The sequence below is a fragment of the Xiphophorus maculatus genome, chromosome 15 (genome assembly GCF_002775205.1).
Source record: "Xiphophorus maculatus strain JP 163 A chromosome 15, X_maculatus-5.0-male, whole genome shotgun sequence".
Lineage (NCBI taxonomy): Eukaryota > Metazoa > Chordata > Actinopteri > Cyprinodontiformes > Poeciliidae > Xiphophorus > Xiphophorus maculatus.
The window spans coordinates 10,297,926-10,317,315 of record NC_036457.1 but is presented as its reverse complement, the minus strand read 5'-3'; the positions used below and the strand labels follow the sequence as shown (position 1 = coordinate 10,317,315).

The 19,390-nt window shown below is 37.7% G+C and overlaps 1 protein-coding gene across 8 annotated transcripts in view; it reads right to left on the bottom strand.

Moving 5' to 3' along the window:
- utrn (utrophin) overlaps positions 1-19,390 on the bottom strand; it is a 180,002-nt gene that overhangs the window by 26,108 nt on the left and 134,504 nt on the right. For all 8 annotated transcript variants that reach the window (XM_023347826.1, XM_023347829.1, XM_023347825.1 and 5 more), the window contains 8 exons: positions 19,302-19,363; positions 17,817-17,891; positions 14,864-15,065; positions 12,647-12,732; positions 11,111-11,268; positions 8,511-8,677; positions 5,764-5,875; positions 689-825 (listed from right to left, as the gene is read on the bottom strand). In XM_023347826.1, coding sequence (XP_023203594.1) covers positions 689-825; positions 5,764-5,875; positions 8,511-8,677; positions 11,111-11,268; positions 12,647-12,732; positions 14,864-15,065; positions 17,817-17,891; positions 19,302-19,363 — 999 coding nt within the window. The remainder of the gene's footprint in view (positions 1-688; positions 826-5,763; positions 5,876-8,510; positions 8,678-11,110; positions 11,269-12,646; positions 12,733-14,863; positions 15,066-17,816; positions 17,892-19,301; positions 19,364-19,390) is intronic.

The following is a 19,390-nucleotide window of genomic DNA, read 5'->3' as shown; positions in this document are numbered from 1 at the left end:
ATCTAAGTGGTAACTGTGGGCAACTTTAAGTTATGAGACCGCTTTTGTACATCTACATGTGAGTCATCCTGGGAGCCGAGATGCAGCTGAACATGTTGCAAAACTAACAAAGGAACAGTGAAAAATAAACAGGAGGAGGGAACACATAATGGCATTTCCCACAATGATACTGAGCGACTAAAGAGAAAAATCATTTGAGTTCTGTAGCAAAGATGGATAAAATGAGATGAGATGTGCAGTCCGGGCATTTGCCTAATATGGCTCAAGTTAAACAGTTTTCCAGAAGGATTTACAAAGCTTGGCAGAAAAGAAATAAAGCTACCAATATTGTGGTGGATGTAGCAGAAATATTATCTACTTCAGAACCATATATCCACAATACAACACTGTTTTTTTGTTCTGCAGACCTGCTACTTTTGTGGGATTTTGTCTTTTTAACATGGAGTGCATGTTATTCCATCTTGTCTAACACTGAATTTGCCTTGTTTTGACATTATCAGCACATCACAAACATTTTATAGGGTGAAAGACTTTAGAGCTATTCTAAAGTCTTATAAGCCGATTGGATAAAAAGTCCAATCAGCTTATAATTATCAGTGATTGGGTAACAGGAGGAACCTCATCTCTATAATCACTTCATGTTTAGCAATTTATACTCAAGCTAAACTGAAACATCAGAGTCACTTACGTCTCCATGTTGTCTCCCTCTAAGACTGTCTGGACTGGCAGGTAACCCAGCCGCGGATGCTTGGCAAAGTACTTTTTCGATCGGAATTTGTTCTTCAGCACTTTGGTGAAATCTCTCATGTCCTCGCCTGATGTTGTCTGTAACAGGGAATAAAGAATGCAGTGTTTCTTGTATGGATAAAGCATTTCCACAGTCTCTTGTGAACATGTAATCAAGATCAGCATTTCTGTGGAAGTAAATTAGTCTGTTAATTAGACAGCAAGCAAAGGTGTTTCTCCTGCAGAAGCAATTTCAGCCACGCAAGCAAACAACAAATTAGCACAACAGCCTGACCAGAGGGAGAGTAAAATCCTTTTCCAAGGGATTTATACAAACACACAGACATTCACACACATCCAGGCCAAAAATAAAAAAACAGCTTCAACAGATGACGGATATGTGTAACAGGCTTGTTAAAGCTCACATGGCTTACAGGCTAATCCACACAACTTAAGACGGTAGCTTGAACAAATCACCAGCACGTACAGAGCAGCTGCACGAAAAAAGCCAGTGCTTCATTAAATCTCTCCTGTGACTTTGCCGACATGCCATCTTAGATATTGGAAGCCTAATAGGCCCATATTCCTATCAACTTATACACTGTCTAGCTAAAGTGTTCACATGCCTTGAACATTTTCACAATTTGTCACATAACCACAAACTTAAATTAAATTTTTTTGAATTTTATCTATGTAATTGTGAAGTAGAAGAAAAAAGATAAATGGTTTTTTTTTTATCAAAAAAATCTGAAAAGGATTGCACTCTTGTGTGTTCAACCTCTTTTGCTCTGATAACCCCAACTTAAATAGGTGTAACCAAGTGGAAAATAAAGTCCATTTGTTTGTTTGGTTGTAATTCAAATACAGAGGTTCTGTGAGGACAGAAGCAGGCCATAGGAACTCTGCAACTCGGGTTGAAGAAACTAGCATGCATACATGTCACAAATCTGGACTTTAAGACAGAATAGCAAGAAGAAAACCATAAATATCTCCATTACCAATTTTCCATAAGCCACATAAGAGGCGTGTAAGAAGATGCTCTTGTCATACAAGGCCAACATCAAATTTTTGGTCCATATGGAAAATGCCATGTGTGCAGGAAAACCAAGACTACCCATTACCTTGAATAAACTACATCACTTATAAAAGATTTACATATAATTGAAGAAAACATGTCAAAGACTGGACTAGTCCTGAGCCTGGGGAGGAGGTTTACCTTCCAGAAGAGCAACACTCTAAACAAACAGCCAGAAGTACAAAAACAGGATATACGAAAAAATTCAGCCATCCAAAGCTGGCAGACACAACCCCAAAAAATGTGCAGCCCAAGATTGTTTAATAAAGAATCAATAAAAGAAAGCTGAAACCAAATGCATAAATGCAAAATGTATTTGCCTTCCTCCGAATGTATTGGCCTAAGTAATTTTTTGTCAAAAGATGATTGAGGCAAGAAAAAAATCACTTTTGGGAGAAAATGACTGATCCCACTATTTTAGGAATGTGATGATTTAAACCCATGCATCATCATTCTCTCCCCTTTAAACATTACCTAATACTTTGTCTTTGTCTGTCACAAAAATCCTAGTATATTACTGAGGTTTGTGGTTTTCAATGTCACAAGAAAATTGAGAAATTCAAGGACTTTGAATAGTTCTGAAAAGAACTGTAAGTGAAAAATGCAGCACAAGAGCTGCAAAGAGAGCCCAGCGGAAATAAATCAACAAGTCAGAGTAATATAGTGGGTGTTATAATCCCTAATATGTTCCCCATGGGAATTTGTTTGGAACACTTCAACAAATATAAATCCTCCAAAATGACAGCAAACATATTAGCTGTAGAATTTGAACTACAACGACACAGCCCCTTAGGAAAGGTAAAAGCTTAAAGTGAGAGACAAAACAAATTAAAACTAGGACATTTTCTCCAGCACAAAATTTATAAACTAATGAAAGGCAATATTACAGCTATAAAATAAACAATAAGACAAATATGAGGATAAATGGTATACAGCAGCTGCACAGAATCCAACTAAAGTCAATTTAACAGTCCAGGTTTGTCAGACACGGTGTATGATTCAATGGAAACGTGAGAAGCTTGACATGAACAAATGTGATTATATATTATATTGACATTTTCAGGGTAAAATACAGTAAAAATATCACAACTGTTTAATAAAGTTGTGGTGAACTGTGACATTTGAAATGAAGAAGTGAGTTGATTCTGTTTTTGCGCGCTCTCATAGAAATTACATTTTTCAGTCTAACGTGTTTTTCCCCAGTCTCCATCACCTAAAGGATCAATAAATCTGGGTCAAGCTTGATGAGCGAGCTTCATGTTCAACTTTCACAGCTTCTAATCGAAAGTAAACACCTTTCAAGGTTCCTCTGCTTTTGTTCCTACAACCAACCCAACATCGATCTGTGTGTGTTAGGACGTTATTTCAGCTGCAAAACAATTTTGTGAAAACAGGCCTTTATATAAGATCCTTTTAGATGTTATATTTTCTTAAGTTTCCAATCATACATATCGTTGTATTTTCTCTTTGCCTTCTTAAATACGTTTCACTCTTTAAATGCAGACTTTGTAAACTACATAAACAAAACTTGCTTACTACAATATAGAGAGCACAAACCAGCTGCTTTTCACTATTTGCCTACATTTGGTTCCATTCATTATTTCATAATTAACTTTGAAAGTTGTTTATGCTGAAAAGCCTTCAGCCAGCCTCCTGCAGTCAAAACAGTTTCAGAAGGTGAAAAGTTGTGGCCGCTTACTAGCAAGCAAATAGAATAAAAATCAGCATTGTTGCTGTTAGGTTCAGATACCCCATTAGTCTGTGATCTTTCTTGATCATTTTTTTCTCAGGCATTGTCCAGCATGCTGTCCCAGATATCGCTTTCCTCCCAAACGGACCACATCTGTGCCGCACAGATGGCACAATGTGCCATCATTTCATTCTTATCAGCAAAGTTCTGCCAAACAAAGTCAATCTTTTACAGCTGCGCTGGTTGTTCAGCGCCACGCTCAGAGTCGGTTTGAGATCTGTCCTTGCTCTGCTTCTAACAGTGTAGCTGGTCTCTGCAGATAGTCACAGGGCATTTGCAAAGACATGGCAGAAAATTTGAGAGAAGTCAAGAACACAATTTTCTTCCCCCAAGCAAAGAAACTCATCATATGCAACTGAAAGACAACAATTATTACAATACCCACTCAGAATTTAAGCTACATTGCTGACAAATGCGGAAAAGTGAAGGGTAAATCTTATTTGTATATTGCATTCATTTTTCCTTCAAACTGAGCTGATAGCTACTAAACTCATGAGCAATAAATTAATCACGTAACTACAAACAGATAATGTAAAAACAATTTCAATAATTTGACACTGTGTAGCTGCTAAATATGAATCATTTTCCTTTTTCTCCTGTCAGTATCCTTGCCATTAAAGCTGCTCCATCAAAGTCATCATTAATCAAATTTGGAGATTTAAAAGAAAATGTGGAATACTGATTGATGTATTATGAATGCAGACTTCAGTTACTGAAATAATCTGGGCGATTTTGAAAAGCAGTGACCTGTAAAAGTAATGTAAAATTTGAAAATGAGAATGTTTTATTTCTAGTTTCTCACACAAACCGTACTCACTTTGCTGAACTGAAGTAAAATTCTTGAATATTAAACAATATTCCTCTACTCTGAATGTTTGCTGTAGGGACAAGCTGAAACATGTCAGCATGTATTAATAACAAGAAGTGACTTATTTGCTGCTTACATGGCAGCAAATAAGTATGAAAACTAGAAAAAACTAGTAAGAGTTTTAACACACACTTTCCAAGTTTAAACATCGAAGGAAAGTTCAGCAGATACAGAAAAATAGCACATCCAAATGGCTCAAGAATAAAGAAAGAAAAAAATAAAATCACGAAATAAAGGTTTTGGCGTGGCTTAGTCAAAAAGTCCAAACTCACATCTGGTTGAGATGCAGTCAAACATTCATACTTGAAAACTCTCAAATGTGCTTGAAATAAATCAAATCTGGAAAGAATAATAGGAAAAAAATTTGGACACAATGACAGAGACTCTTTCCCAGTTATCCCAAATATTTAATCAGTCAGTACCTCCAAGGGTGGCACAAGTTGTTAGTAGGTTTAGAGGAAGCGTGAAAAAACTGGCAAATATATTTGCTCCCAAGAATTTTGATTTTAAAAAGTGAGCAAAACAATTTTTCATAGGAAAATCCTACAAATTTCTATAGGTATGGATATCCAAATCAAACACTTTTTTATTGGTCTATTTAAAAATAATTAAAGATTATTTGTTTCAGGACGAACCACAGAGTGATATTGGAAATAAATAATCTAAATTAGTGCAAGAGGAGAAACAAGCCAATTGGGCTTTGTTGAGAAAAGGATGCCTTTCTTTTCTACAAGACAATGTCCCAATGCAGAAGTGAGAAGTATAACAAGAAATTGGTTTCCCTGTCTGCACAAAACACTTCCAACACCTTTGGGATGAACCGGAACGCTGACTGTGAGCCAACAGCTTTTGTGTTTTCCCACTATGGCTGAGGCTGTTTTGTGGTTGGAGGAAAACACTTCCAGCCAAGTTCTAAAAACATTTTCACAGACTTCCCACTGGACTGAACATTGTTTCAGCCAAAGCAGAAAGCTTTGAGAGGAGTGGATACTTAATAAAAACTTAAACTTGTCAAAGAGGAAACTTAATCATGGCAAGGAAATGAGGTAACAGCAAGTGTTGAATATTACATGAATTACCATTGGATATGGCTAAAAATGTGGTGATAATTCAGGAGTCTCTTTATGTAATAAGAGGATTAATATTCATTGGTTGAAAGACTGCGTCTAATTTGACATTAAGATGGGCGAGTAGGTTATCAGACACTAAAAAGTGTGAATTTGACTGGATTCATTTAATGGTTAATTGGAGTGTGTGAGTGTGTGGGAAGGAGATATGACATAAGCTAGCGAGGAAAGCGTGCAGACACATATGAGTCAGGCTAAGTGTGTGTTGCTTTCTCACCGGCGTGCAGTATTCAACCATGGGGTAGTTGAGCTTGTGGCCCTTGGCAGTACGCCCAGAAAAGAAGCAGCTCTGACACACGTCGTAGTTGAAATGCTTCAAACTGCGATACCTACGTAGAAACGGAGAGAAGTGGGGGGAAAAGTGAGGAAAGTTGGGTTAGGATGTACTGTCATGAAATGTCACTTTAACTTTCTGGGTCTGTTGTTCTGCGAGCGCACAAGTGAGCAGATACTCTTGCCCTACAACACGACTCGTCATCTGGAGAGCTGTCGATCCCCACTGTCACTCCGTCAACCACATGTTCGTAGACGCACGAAAACTATATGCAGACAGAATGACAGACTGCTGGATTTCCACACAAACAACAATCTGACAACAGCTTTGGGGTTGCTGTCGTCAGCAGCAGCTGTAGCAAGTGTGCCATTTAGCAGCTAAATTGAGACAGGAGCCATTCAGACATAATAGCTTAAGTCTTTTATCTTTCTCCCCTCTCCAGCTTCCCCAAGGTTAGCTGACTGATGAGCTACAAAAGAGAGCTATATATCAAAGGATGCAACAGTGCACACAACTGCGCCAAGTCAAATACACCATTACATCCTGACAGGAAGCATATTACTATGAGGAGAGGGCGTTAAGTCACCTTCACTCAGGAGGTGACGAGGTGGCCCTGAATTAATTAGTTTAGATACCCAACAATTCTGGCTAATTATGAAATCAACGTTCACTGCTCTTTTAAGAGGAAACCCACAAACATTTGAGAAGTACTTCAGAAAATTACATGTTGCAATACTTTAACACAAGTTTGAGGTGGGTAACAGTGGTGGTAACAGTAGATTCATTCCTACAGGACTACCATGGCACCTGCTTCACTCCAAGGTGAGATTAATTAAATGAAGAAAGCATCACCACAGATTATGAGTAGTTTAAGCTACCATCTGAAGCAATCCAAACCAAACTAATGCCATTACTGGTGATTATAGTGACACACTGGAGGCCAAATGCTCCTTCGCTTGACTTTCAACCATCAGAGTTTCTATCTAACAATAGCATAGAGGAAACACTGGAAAGTGAAAGTCAGTATTCATGTGTCCTCGATAAGAAGCATCATTTCAACAGGACCAATAAAGTACAATAATTTTATACAAAAGTACCTGAAGAGATCTTTCTTTCTGAAGAAAAAATATATATAAATTTTTGACTTTGACATTCTGCCTATAGGTGCTGTCTACACCAAAGTGGATGAAAATGTTATGATAATGAATGTAAGTATGAAAATTTAAATAATTGGACAACCTAGCTAATTACTGATTTCTATCAAACTTTTATCCTCACATTTCTTATTTATCAATGTATTTTTACAACTTAATCTCAAACATGGTGATTATATTAGCTTGTTGCTTAATATTCAAATGTTTTTATGGAGAATGTGAGAATGTATAAACTATTTTTAATTGACAAAGTGTAATTTATTTTTTTAAATTTAGTTTAATCAAAAACAACTGCAATTTTGTTTTTAAATAATGTAGTCTTTACCTCAAGAATATATATGTTTTCATTATTTTATAGTCAAATTTGTTTGGCATAAATTTATCATATTAGGTCATATTTGGAAAGAAAAAAGCAAATATAAGTAATATTAAAGACATGAGATGCATTTATCAAATACAGACATGATGGATGACGCACATTCTAATGCCCTAGGATAAGAGTTTCTGCAATTGACCAAGTCATTTTGAAGTATTCTTTAAAAGTCCTTTAATAAGTAATCATTGCCTTAAAGCAACCTGATAAACAGAATTATAGATGTGCAATAAAACTTTTTGTCCTGCAAAGGAAATACAAACATTTAATATAACCTAATTTTGAGTTTTTAATCTTTGGCATCTGAACTAAATTACTGAAATTATTTTTTCTTCACTCTTCCTAAATCCAGTTACAGAAAATATTTCATCCAATCTGAATAAGTTAATACCCACATAATGACACATTTTACATAATCTCATTAAAAAAGTTGCAGCCTTCAAAAAGAACCTAATTTTCTTGGTGTGATGTCTTCAGACCTCACAAAACGCCTGCTATGCATTTTCCTTCCTTTTTCATTTTTGCTATCTGCCTTTCCTGCCCACCAACGCTCGCGCTCATCGATCAATGACAGAACTTGGAAGATGTGTGCTTCATCAAATGTCTGGATGTGTTTCTCTTTCTGCTTGCAAAGCAATGGATCTCCAGAGGACAATTCTGCCACTCTGCGCGACTTCAGGCATGACGAAACTCTTTCCCTTTTGGCTGGATCGAGCAGACTTGGATTTCTTCCATCAGCTCACCAAAATGGTTGATCTTTATTTACCAGTGTGAGAGTAATTTATCAGACAAGCTGAAACCTTTGCAGCTATGGAAACATTCGGAAGCTTGTTAAGAGTTTTAAAGGCTCCATGTAAACTTTGAGGAAACAGAAATGTTTTATTTGTTTGTTGGTGGACGCTGTTTATTTTTTTTAGGCATGTGTGCGTGCTTCATTACAAACCTACTGGTGGTATTTACTCAGTAGTATATCAGCTGCTGACATTTAGATAAATGTCTGCCCTCCGGAGCAGATCTGCCCTTTTTGTTCAAGAGTGAACAACCCACAAGAATGTCATATGATGGGTACGAGACCTCATTACAAGCTGCAGACTTAATCACCTGTCACACAATTTTGCTTTACAATTTTACACAAATGAACATGAGAATGTGAGTGTTTTTACCTAAAGCCCACAATAGGACACTCTTTGCAGATGTTACACTTGGCCTGATGTTTGGCCGTCTCTGCAGCAGCCACCCTGTGCAGGACGGGAAGCCAGACCATAGACTGAGGCTCCAGCCGCATCCAGTCCACAAACTGCCGAGGCTCCAGCTCCACCTTGTTGTTTACCTGTTCATAAAAACGACATGTGGCAAGGAATAAGGAGCTGGAAACCCATAAAGCAAAAGTTTATCAACCATATGAGGTTTATGGTTTCTATAAAATTTCGACAAAGCGAGGTGATAAACTGTAACGGCACTTTGCAGCATGATACAATCAAGTACATCTAGTAAATGCTGTAACCCTGTACTAACCTCCTAATAAACATGCAGACAAATTTAAGATGACCATATATATTAGAATGAAAAATCACAGTCCCTGCTATGGCTGAGTCTTCAACAAGACTGAATAAGTTTTATGAGCTTCTAATTGTTCTTACAATAAACATTGATTGATGTTAACATCCCCATACTAATCCTGTAGCTGCGTTTTTAGTAATGATGGCCTGATCATTAAAAATCCCCAAGCACCTGCTCTTAAACGCATTACCAACCTTGACCTGTTTAAAGAATCAGGATTTCTTTTTCTATCGTCTGTTTATAAATGCTTTAAACTGACATTTAAATCATGTCTTTTGCCTACTGGCAAGCACTCCCTGTCACAGCAGTGTCAGCAAAATATTTTTAACAGGATGTAATAATGAGCCTATTAGACAATATAGCAGCTTTGACATGGTTGCCATTACCTCTACAAAAATCAAAGACAACCTTTCCATCATCCCTGACTCACATAAAGGGCAGCGAAGGAGGCAAAGGGCAGAATACACCGGTAATAAGAGGAGTGACTTATCAAAAAGCAACAGGATGTTCCTGTTCGCTTGATCCATCTAAAAAGCTCATTGTGTGACAGTCTACACAGCATCTTGGCTTTATTAGCGTATACTTCTACAAATACATTCACGCTATTACACAAAGCTAAAGAAGTCCTAAGATTAATATACTAAATAAATATTCAAACAGAGAATGGAGATAGTCAATTTAAAAATGCTTCATAACATAAACAACTATATAGTTGTTTATATAGTTGTACATACATCACTCTCTTTCCATTTCTCTATCCTTTATTATTAATGCTGCTACTAAAAATAACGTGTGTGAAATAAAATTTTCTATTAGTTATTGTAGATATAAACAAGACAATTTGACATTTAATAACATACATTTATGAAATCTTATATAAAATAGTCTGGGATGAAGATTCTAAGGTGAATAGAGTTAATGTCCGTTAAGGATTGTTAGAAATTGCCTGGAAGAAAACATGTGCAACCTGTGGATGAATATTACGGTGTCATTGGTTCTGGTTACGTGAAGGAGACTTTTGCCCTCGGATTAAGAGAGAAGATTACCTCAGATATATTCTTCAGCTGGCTGACATCTCAGATTGTCATTAAACTCGTCACCCTTTCTCTGACCTTTGCCAGCACAATCTAACCATCTCTCACATCACATACATTAGTCTCATCTTTGCTTTCTGTCTTTCCGCCCTGGCATCTAACTGCAGAATTATAGCACTTACAGATTAATTACTGCCTGGCTGAAAGGATGACCGGGCAGAAGGATGGATGGGAAAAATGAAGTAGCGCGACAAAAGGACGGAGACGGAGGCTAAATTTATGCCATGTGACTCCTTCATCACAGAGCTATTAAAGCAAATGGTCTTGGGGGTTCTGCAGAGTCGGTCACTGACCAGACAAACTGGAGCACAAAGCCAGCACTGTGTTTATGCAGGAGGTTTACTGGGAGATAGTATGTTATTTTTCTGGTTTTGCCTGCCAAAACATTGTTGGACGTTTGAATGATTAATGAGGAGCTGAACTACAGCTGACACAGAGATTCATGACCAAACCTGGGAGCAATTTGTTTGTGTACATGTGCATGTTTGTGTACTGAAGCGTGCTCACCCAATCTATGTCCATGTGTTTGAAAGCATCAACAAGAAGATGTGGGAGAGGATTTCTTTGCAAGCTGAAATCTGCCTCACTGATATTTTTGGAGTTTCAGTGCAGGGAATCAGAAACATTTATGAGGCTGATTTAATATCTGTCTCTTTTTTTATAATGGTCAGAGCACCGGCCAGGGAAGAAACAGTAAACACAATCAAACAGTAAATCCCTGAGGAAGAGCAACATCATTAAACCACAGTAAAGTCTAAAATTAAACCTGCGCTATATACTGACAGGCTATTGTAAAACTCAAAAGGACAGTCAGCAAATAGTTTGTGTCAATGCAGCATCTATTTTTGATTGTAGAGCAAATGACTTGAAAACAAAGTTGTTAAAAAAGATCAGCAACATGGTGCAACTAAAGAAAAAATATATATTTTCATGTCCTTGTTTATTGTTTTGGACAAAACAAAAGTTGGATTTGCATTCACAATTATGCGCTACTTTGTGTCAAAAAATCTCAACAAGACATAAAAAATAAGTTCAAAGGAGAGAGCACTTTTGAAAGTCGCTTTATGCATTTGGAAGCCATGTATGTTTCTATCTGTGTGTTATCTTACATGCTGGAAGCAGCTACGGACACTCGGTTCGATGTTGGACCCCCCAAATGCGGCCACCTCCCCCAGCTGCCTGGGGATCTGGATGGCTTCGTGGAGCAGCAGACCGAGCTGCCTCTGGTCACACGTGTCACCGGCTGACGCTACCTGGCTGAAGAGATCTGTGGAAGAGTGCAGCGGAGCGAGAACAAAAAGAATGGAAATAAAATTAGGATGAGGGAGTGAGGGAAAAGTCACAGAATGTGGGTGATTTTGAGAAGGAATACGCAGGTATAAATAGATACAAAGGGAGAAAGAGCGATGGTATAGATCCAAGTGGGAGGAAATGTGCTGTACAGTGTGTGTGCATGCAGGTAGGAGTTGGTGGGGAGGACACAGAAAGCACCAGAGGAACAGAATCACTTTTAATCTCTCCAACTCGGTTTTTCGGTACCAAGCTGTTCCCCCTGCTAATCTCTTCTTCCCTACTTCCAAATCTCCTGCTTCCATGGAGACTGACAGAGCTTCATTGGATGAGGATGGCTACCTGCTGACACTTGTCACATGTTGACATTTTTGTTTCTGATAATGTTATGAAACACCACAGTTATTACACAAAATGAGCAAACGGGGGTTATCCAGAGAAAAGGAGGACAGTGTTACAGCTCTTTCTGCTCCATTTGCAGCTGCCTTTGATCTCCATGTGCAGCTCGGCTCTGATGCCAGCTTCCACTAAGCATGTGCGCACATTTCCACACTTGCAATTATGCGCATTTATGACCTACTTGTCCCCTTTATTTTTATTAGCTCTTAAGACAACTGACCAATCAACGCCCACAGCTATAATAGAAGCTTTCTGATGCACAATTAGATATGACATTCAGAACTAGCACCAAGAGTGTCAAATGGCAGAACACCTGGTTAGGGATCTGTGCAAGGCTGTGCGAGTAAATGCATGGGATTGACAGTAAATGAAACTCCAAAGTAAGGGAGGAAGAACGCAATCAACCGTGCTTTATACCCTCCTCAAGCTAATAGGAACTGCCAGTGGAACGAATAGGCTCAGGGATGGAGTTCATGCCATGGCAAGAGAAAGGAAGAGGAAAAGGAAGAACAAGAGAGAAGCAAGGGTAAGAAAGATGGAACAATAAAGAAAGAGGAACTGTAAGACAGATGAACAATGGAGCAGGCTGTGACAGGGAAAGAAGACAGACGGAGAAAGATACGGCAGCAGAGACAAAGAGCAGGAAGCCAGACTGACAAGTCTTCTCCCAGTGCAGCAAGCCAATGCTCACGCCGTCTAATCCTCAAAAAGAAATCAGAAAGCAGAATTAAATCAAGAACAGGGGGAACGCAGGAGGTCTCTCATCCAATTAGACAAACCATTCTCCGACGAGTTTTCCCCCCTCGTCTCTGTGCTTGATTAATACCACTAGGATTACAGCTGTAGTGAAGCAGCGTGGGCGCAGACTGATTTGCGTAGGGGAGCAGGGACAGCAGTGTGTGTTTTGGAGCATGTGTATTCCTGTAAATACGCATCACCCACTCGTTTTCACTCACATTTATACTTCTCTTCCAAGTGTCCCTTGGAGAGAGACAGCAAGCCGATCTTCATGGAGAGAACACGGATCTTCCCACTGCGACCGCTGCAGACAGAGAATTCAACACAAGACCATGAGGGCTTTGTTAGTTTTATTTTTAGAGCAAGCTTCTCTGTTTCAACAATGTTCAATGGATGGATTAGTAGTAGCAGGAAATCGTTAGGTGCTTGTTTGTGTGCATATTTGATTCTAATTCCTTTTTCTGTTTGCCCCCAAACGGCGTTTATGCCAGAAACGATGCTGGCTTACAGCATGTAGACACACCTGTTTATACAGTGATGGTTTGTTCATGCCAATTTGAATGTGAATGTCAGCTCTCAATAGATTTGTGAAACAGCTTACTCTGCTGCCAAACCGATGCTGTCAGTTGTTTATTCAAAATATTGACAATATCACAACATTCAGCATTGTGCACAATCTAATTGTGTTCCCTGAATACAAACATCTACTTGAGAAAGTATTCATAATCCTAGAACTTTTTCCACATTTTGTCATGTTGCAACCTCAACATTAAATATATTTCAGGTTTTTTTTTTACAATTGCAAAGTGGATAGAAACCTATTAATGGTTTAATAAGAGTTTTGTGTCCTTTCATTGCATTTATAACTGCAAGTTTTATGATGTCCCTTCCATCTCTAAGACCATTTAGAGATTAAGTTTTCAGCTATTCTTTTATGTGAAATATCTTAAGCTCAGCCATATTAAATTGTGAGCATCTATGAATATTTCAACTCTAACCAGCTTTACTGTCCCTGATGAAAAAAACCCATCCCCACAGCATAATGATGCCACCACCATGTTTTACTTAGGAGCCGTTTGAATCACACAAGCTCAGTAGTAAGGAAGAAGAAGCTTGAATGCAAGACTGATTACTTCAGCATAACCATGACAGAAATATCAGTCCTATCAATAAGTCGACAGCAAGTTGAAGGTCATATAAACACAGGTTTATATTTCATACTCTGTGCCAGATGCAATACTGATGATACCATCTCCAGATATCCTGTCACACACAGGCAGCCAGCTTTTTTATACGTTATGCCTGAAATGCCTTGACAGGTCACATAAAAAAATAATACAAATAAATAAAAAGCAGGTTACTAGCATCGATTTGTTTATTACTAGAGCCGGATGATGAATTACAACAAGAAGAGATTAACAGAAATCAGACAGTGTTACTGACATTTGTGGCTGGGAAAAGATGAGAAAAATCAGATGTCTGCTGCAGCAGGAGTCACACAGCAAGGATTTCATAGAGAATTTTTGACAACAATTTTTATTTTTTATTTAATTTTTTTCAGGTTGTCTGTGGTCAAGTGTTGAATTGCCTGACAGTTTCTGTCACACTAAGCAACCTCAGAACACCAATTAAGGCTCACAACCAGAAGCGTTTGCTCCAAGACAAAACATTTTGTCCTCAGCGTCTAGTAATCACACAGATTTAATTTAGCTTTAGTGAGGCCTAGTGTTAGTTTCTATATTCTGGGAGTCTGGGTGTAGCTGCCCCACAGCCCAAAATTTACATTTGGGTCTAATCTGACCAAACCACCTTTTCCATCTTTAGTGTGTTAGCCACATAGCTTGTAGCAAACTCCAAATGGAGTTTTTACAGCTTTGTTTTAAGGCCATTTATCTTTTAGTCAATATTCTACAAAAGGGAAGATTTTTTGAGTGCTCAAGAAATGATTAAGCTGTCAACCTGTCAATGCAGTCATGCCATCCTCTTCCTGTTTCCAGATAATAGCTATCGAGATGCTAAAAGCTTGAAATCACTTAATAACAAAACCCTGCTTTAAAATACTCTCTATTGAGTTCTTTCATCTTCATCATGTTGTTTGTTCTTCAAGATCCTCTAACAAACTTTTAATCCTTCCCAAATTAGCTGTATTTTCCCTGCAAATTAAGCAATTCAATTCATACTTGATTTTATTTGAGGGTATTTAAATAAAGGGGTCTGAAATAAATGTACACTTTTGAGATTGTTCTATGCAAAAAAGAAAAAAGTTTCAAAATCATGTATTCATCTCCTCGCACTTCTTAATTGCACTACTTTTTGTTAGTTTATTAAATAAAATCTTGATAAAATTATTGTAATTTGTGTTTGCAAGTGTAACAAACTAAATTTTAAGGTGTATAAATACTTTTACAAGACAAATCAACAGATTTAATACGTACGTGTCATAAACGTTGAGCAGCCAGTTGAGGCACATGTCAACGCAGAGTGGCACGTTGACCAGGTCTTTGTGCTCCTGCTCCAGGCCGTCGTAGATGGACGTCAGGCAGTTGATGACATCTGGGACAGAGAGCAGGTGGCTGTTGTTGGTGAGTTTGTGTTGCTCAAAGGTGTTCTGGGCAACACTGAGATCCAGCAGGTCCACTGCAGAAGAGAAAAGATCAGAGTGAAGAGAGGTGGGGGGAGCAAAATGGATAAAGAATGGGGATCAGGAGAAGTTAGTGAAAGTCAAGGGGATGGGAGAGGAAGAAGGTTAACAATGACAAAGAGAGGGGAGAAAGGAAGATTTGGGGAGGAAAAAAGAACCATTAGTAACGTTTCTCTGACTTTCAGCAGCAGCCCAGATTACAAGAATTACAACAAATCCAAACAGAAAAGAACAAGAAACTGGAAATGGCATTCACTATTTATAGACAAAAAAACTCAAAATTTCAAGGACATTTCAGCTGAAGTAGTCCAAAATGACAAGGAGCAGATAAATCAGAGCAATGATACCTATATTAATATGAAAGGAATCTAAAGCATAGACAAATGAGGCAGTTAATGTAGCAGTCAGACTTTTAATTTAATTTGTTGGCTCCTTCGTCACAGACAAAAATAAGACCGTTATTGTTAAATCAATATCTCATAGTTCTGATATTCTCCTTCTCAATTTTGGGTTTTATAAGTAAGAAAGGGCAAATAGAACATCTAACAGGCAGAGCACTAAATCCAAAGCTGCATGATCTCACACCTGCACCAAAATTGTAACACAATTAGAGTTGCCTGAAAAAATTTAATCAAAAATATCTGATAATTATCTGCACCACAACTAAACAACAACAAAACCATGTGAAAGTATTCACTGAAGGGCAAAGAATCAAACATGGCAATTTTCAAGATCAGCAAATTGCTTAAAAATGAAGTCAGAACAACAAAAGAGTTGTAAAGAAGAATTTAAAAGACATTGCTTTTAGAGATGAATGTTGTTCATTCAGACTGCTTCTTTTAAGAAAGGATAGGGACCTTTAGAGCAAAGTTGCTCTGTTTTGTCCTTTCATCATTCCACCCCTGAGCAACAACATAGATTAGAAAACATTAGCAATCTGTTGGAAGTTCTTGAGTGAAGATAGACAGAAGAACAGAAACTCTGCTATTAGTAGTGGGTCATTTCTGTTTCTAATAACTGAAGAAACTGCATTTAAGGGGGATAGATCAGGGGACCATTATTTTGGTCATTTTGTATTTCTTCCTTTTTTGCCAAGAAGTGAATGAGGTAATCAATACCACACTTTAAGTTTATCCATCTGGTCAGCATCAAACAAGCTCTGCCAGTCGGTCTGTTTCACACAAAGACTCAAGTGAAAGAACAGCTGGGCTCTCTCTGCCCATTAGGTTTCAAGTTTGTTAATTAATATATTATATCTTATTTATCTTGGCGAGTCAGACAGCAAATTAGCAGAGTTACAAAGAACTTTAGGTTCAAGTTGAGGGCAAACCTGTCTACTCAGATTTCTGAGCAATCCACTAAATTTATTTTTTTTTCCAAGCTCAACTTAACAGATATCTCAATCTATTTCTAATGGAAAGATGGACATACTTTTCCAGATTATATAAGAATATTGTCTACTAGATCATATAGTTAACAGAAAGCCTTATTTTTTGTCACGCATGGACTCTTTTATTGCTATAAAAAAAGTCCATGCATTCTAAACTGTCAAATAACAGTTTAGTGTCTGCAAGGGTATGAATAAGAATCATGACCTACAGGGCTTATAATCTTCAGGGAAAACTCAAATTCTGATTTTGTTTTTATTGTTTGGCAACCAATAAAAAAATATTCACTGTTTTGCACAAATTTTTTGAAACATTTTTACCTGAGTGCCTCATTGTTATAAGTGTGTTATAAATGCGTTTCTCAATTTTTACCCAATTAACCATTTATCCGTATTTGTTTAAAATATAAATGTTTGCCATTTTCTTTACACCACTCTAGCTTACAAAAACACAGTTAGTGATCCTTCTGCAGTAAAGGCTTTTTTCACTTCACTTCAAAGTGTTTTCTCTAATCTAATGAACACCACAGAACTGCAGAAGCCTGAATCAAAATGAGTCAAACTGATTTATTCTTACTGCAAAACTATTAGATTAGAGAAGCAAATCAAAGATGGCAAACAAAAACACCTGAATCATTAGAACTGATTAAAAAACAGCAACAAGCCCCAGAAACAGTAAACCATGGTGCATTTGTGACATTTTTAGATCTTTTCTGCGTTCATACTCACTCTCAAACATGCAACAAACAGCGGGATGTAAATGAGAAGGCCCCTCTAATAGTGTTCTATTGCCATAATAATGTCAACATCTGGATAATAGTCATCATTTGTCACCATTATTACACTGTGCTGATTTCAAGTAGCTGCTGCCATGCTGGGTGAAACCTCAGAGGAGAAAATCTGCATGCAACGGCAGAGGGGGTGTTGGCGTGTGTGTGTGTGTGTGTGTGCGTGTGTAGGTAGGTAGGTAGGCGTGAGAGCCACATGGGACTGTATGTAATAGCCGCCTTAATCAAAGCTTCCATTACAAAGCAGAAAATATGAGCTCTAACATTATGAAAAAAATAAAAAATCCACCTGTGCACACTAAATGAGGCTGTATTCAACAAGCTTAACACCAGGAACAGCTGTGGCTGTGTCGACAAGATCTCCCACCCACAGACACACGTAGAAATATATAAATATATTCATGCAGCAAAAGGTAATTTAGAGCAAGGCATGCCTGGCACCTATGCTGCACTGACACAGCACCTGGCAAAGTTTCAAATCATTACCTTTTCCCAAAAGAGGAAAAAAAAATATCAGAAAGAGCAGACTCTGGCTGTGGACATTAAGGTGAGGATGTGTGCATCTTACTCACAGCAAAGAGCCTTTTGTAGTCTGCGAATCTTCATAGCTGTCCGGTACGCTGAGAATCTCACATTATTTAAGTCCGCTGCAGGCAGAGGGGAAAAGACAGGCAGATGAAAGGTGAATCGACAATGGGGAGAAATAAAACCAACGTGGGGAGATCAGAAAAACACAGAGCAACACAAAGCTGCCTGCAGGGCATCACAAGCAGGATCCATGTCTTCACTCAAATCTTACTTGTCTGCAGCAGAAACCAAGATGAAAATGTAAAATGTGTGCAATTAGGTCGGTCAGTTTCCATCCCCAAGGATGGACGCAGCTATTTGTTGAGCTGCTGCCCTACAGAAAATGCTCCCAAAGTTTCCGAGGTTATTACCAATCAGGCTGCTCATTAATGAACAGTTGTAATGGCCCTCCCTCAGGGACTCAGACATCCATTAGTATATTGACAGTGAGTGCAAAGGAGGCAAGCTATCAGCAACTGTCTAAAGTTAAACCCAGATGCTAAGTTAAACACAATGTTTACACACCTCAGGGGCAAATTCCTAATTTATGAAGCAAGTTAAAAGCAATTAAATCCCCCACAGTACTTGTTTTCCTTAAATCTTGAAGTATAATATTTTACCAAGTCCAAAAGCAGAGTTACTTTCCTGAAGGAGATATTCCCAGCATGTCATGAAATTTACAGTAAGCATGTACAGCTCATCTGCATTTTATCAGCATCACTGGCTACAAAGTCCTTAAACATACTAGTTTGACACAAAAAACAAACGATTATTCTATCTATCCTACTTTTGTGACATAAAGTATTGTCTTTCACAAACAGCAATCATAAATTTAATAAGTTATTGCACCTGAAAGGTTGATAAGAAAAAAATACATTTCGTTTTCACTCATTTTAGAAATAAAATTTTTTAGAGATATTGAGGCAAGTCATCATAACGCGAACAAGGAACAAAATAAATCTATTATATCATTGATCTGTTATTTATTTTAAAAGAATATAAACTTAGGTCGGTTTTGTGTCTCCAGACAAATTTAATTTAGGAGATAAAATGGTTAAAGTGGCTTTATACATCATAAAGCCTGCAGATGCCGATCTAGACGAGTAAATCACAGCTAAATGCCACTTAGAAGTAAAACATATACATTGCACTTGAGATTAAGGGCTTTGCAATAAATCTACTTTATAGTTTAAGTCCATGTTTTCTGGTCCCAAATGATTTATTTAAAGAAAAAATGTAAATAAATTGTATTTAAGTAATTCAATTGCCCATATCCAACTATGAGAGTAAATGTTTATATGTTAAGTGCAAAAAATACAACAATTATCAAACTGAACAGGTAATTATGTTAAACAATCATGATTTTAATCATGACAAAAAAAATAAATGCAATTTTTTTTTCATTCATTAAACTTTCCTTAACCTTGCAGGATTCTGATAAACGCATAACTTGAAGTCACATGAATCACTTTTGCAGGTGTGTTTTGTACCTAGAGATTGGTAGAGCTCCGTCATCTTTGGATGATCCCAGCAGGTCGTTTGTGTCTGGTGACTGACAAATAAAACATCAAGAGAAAAC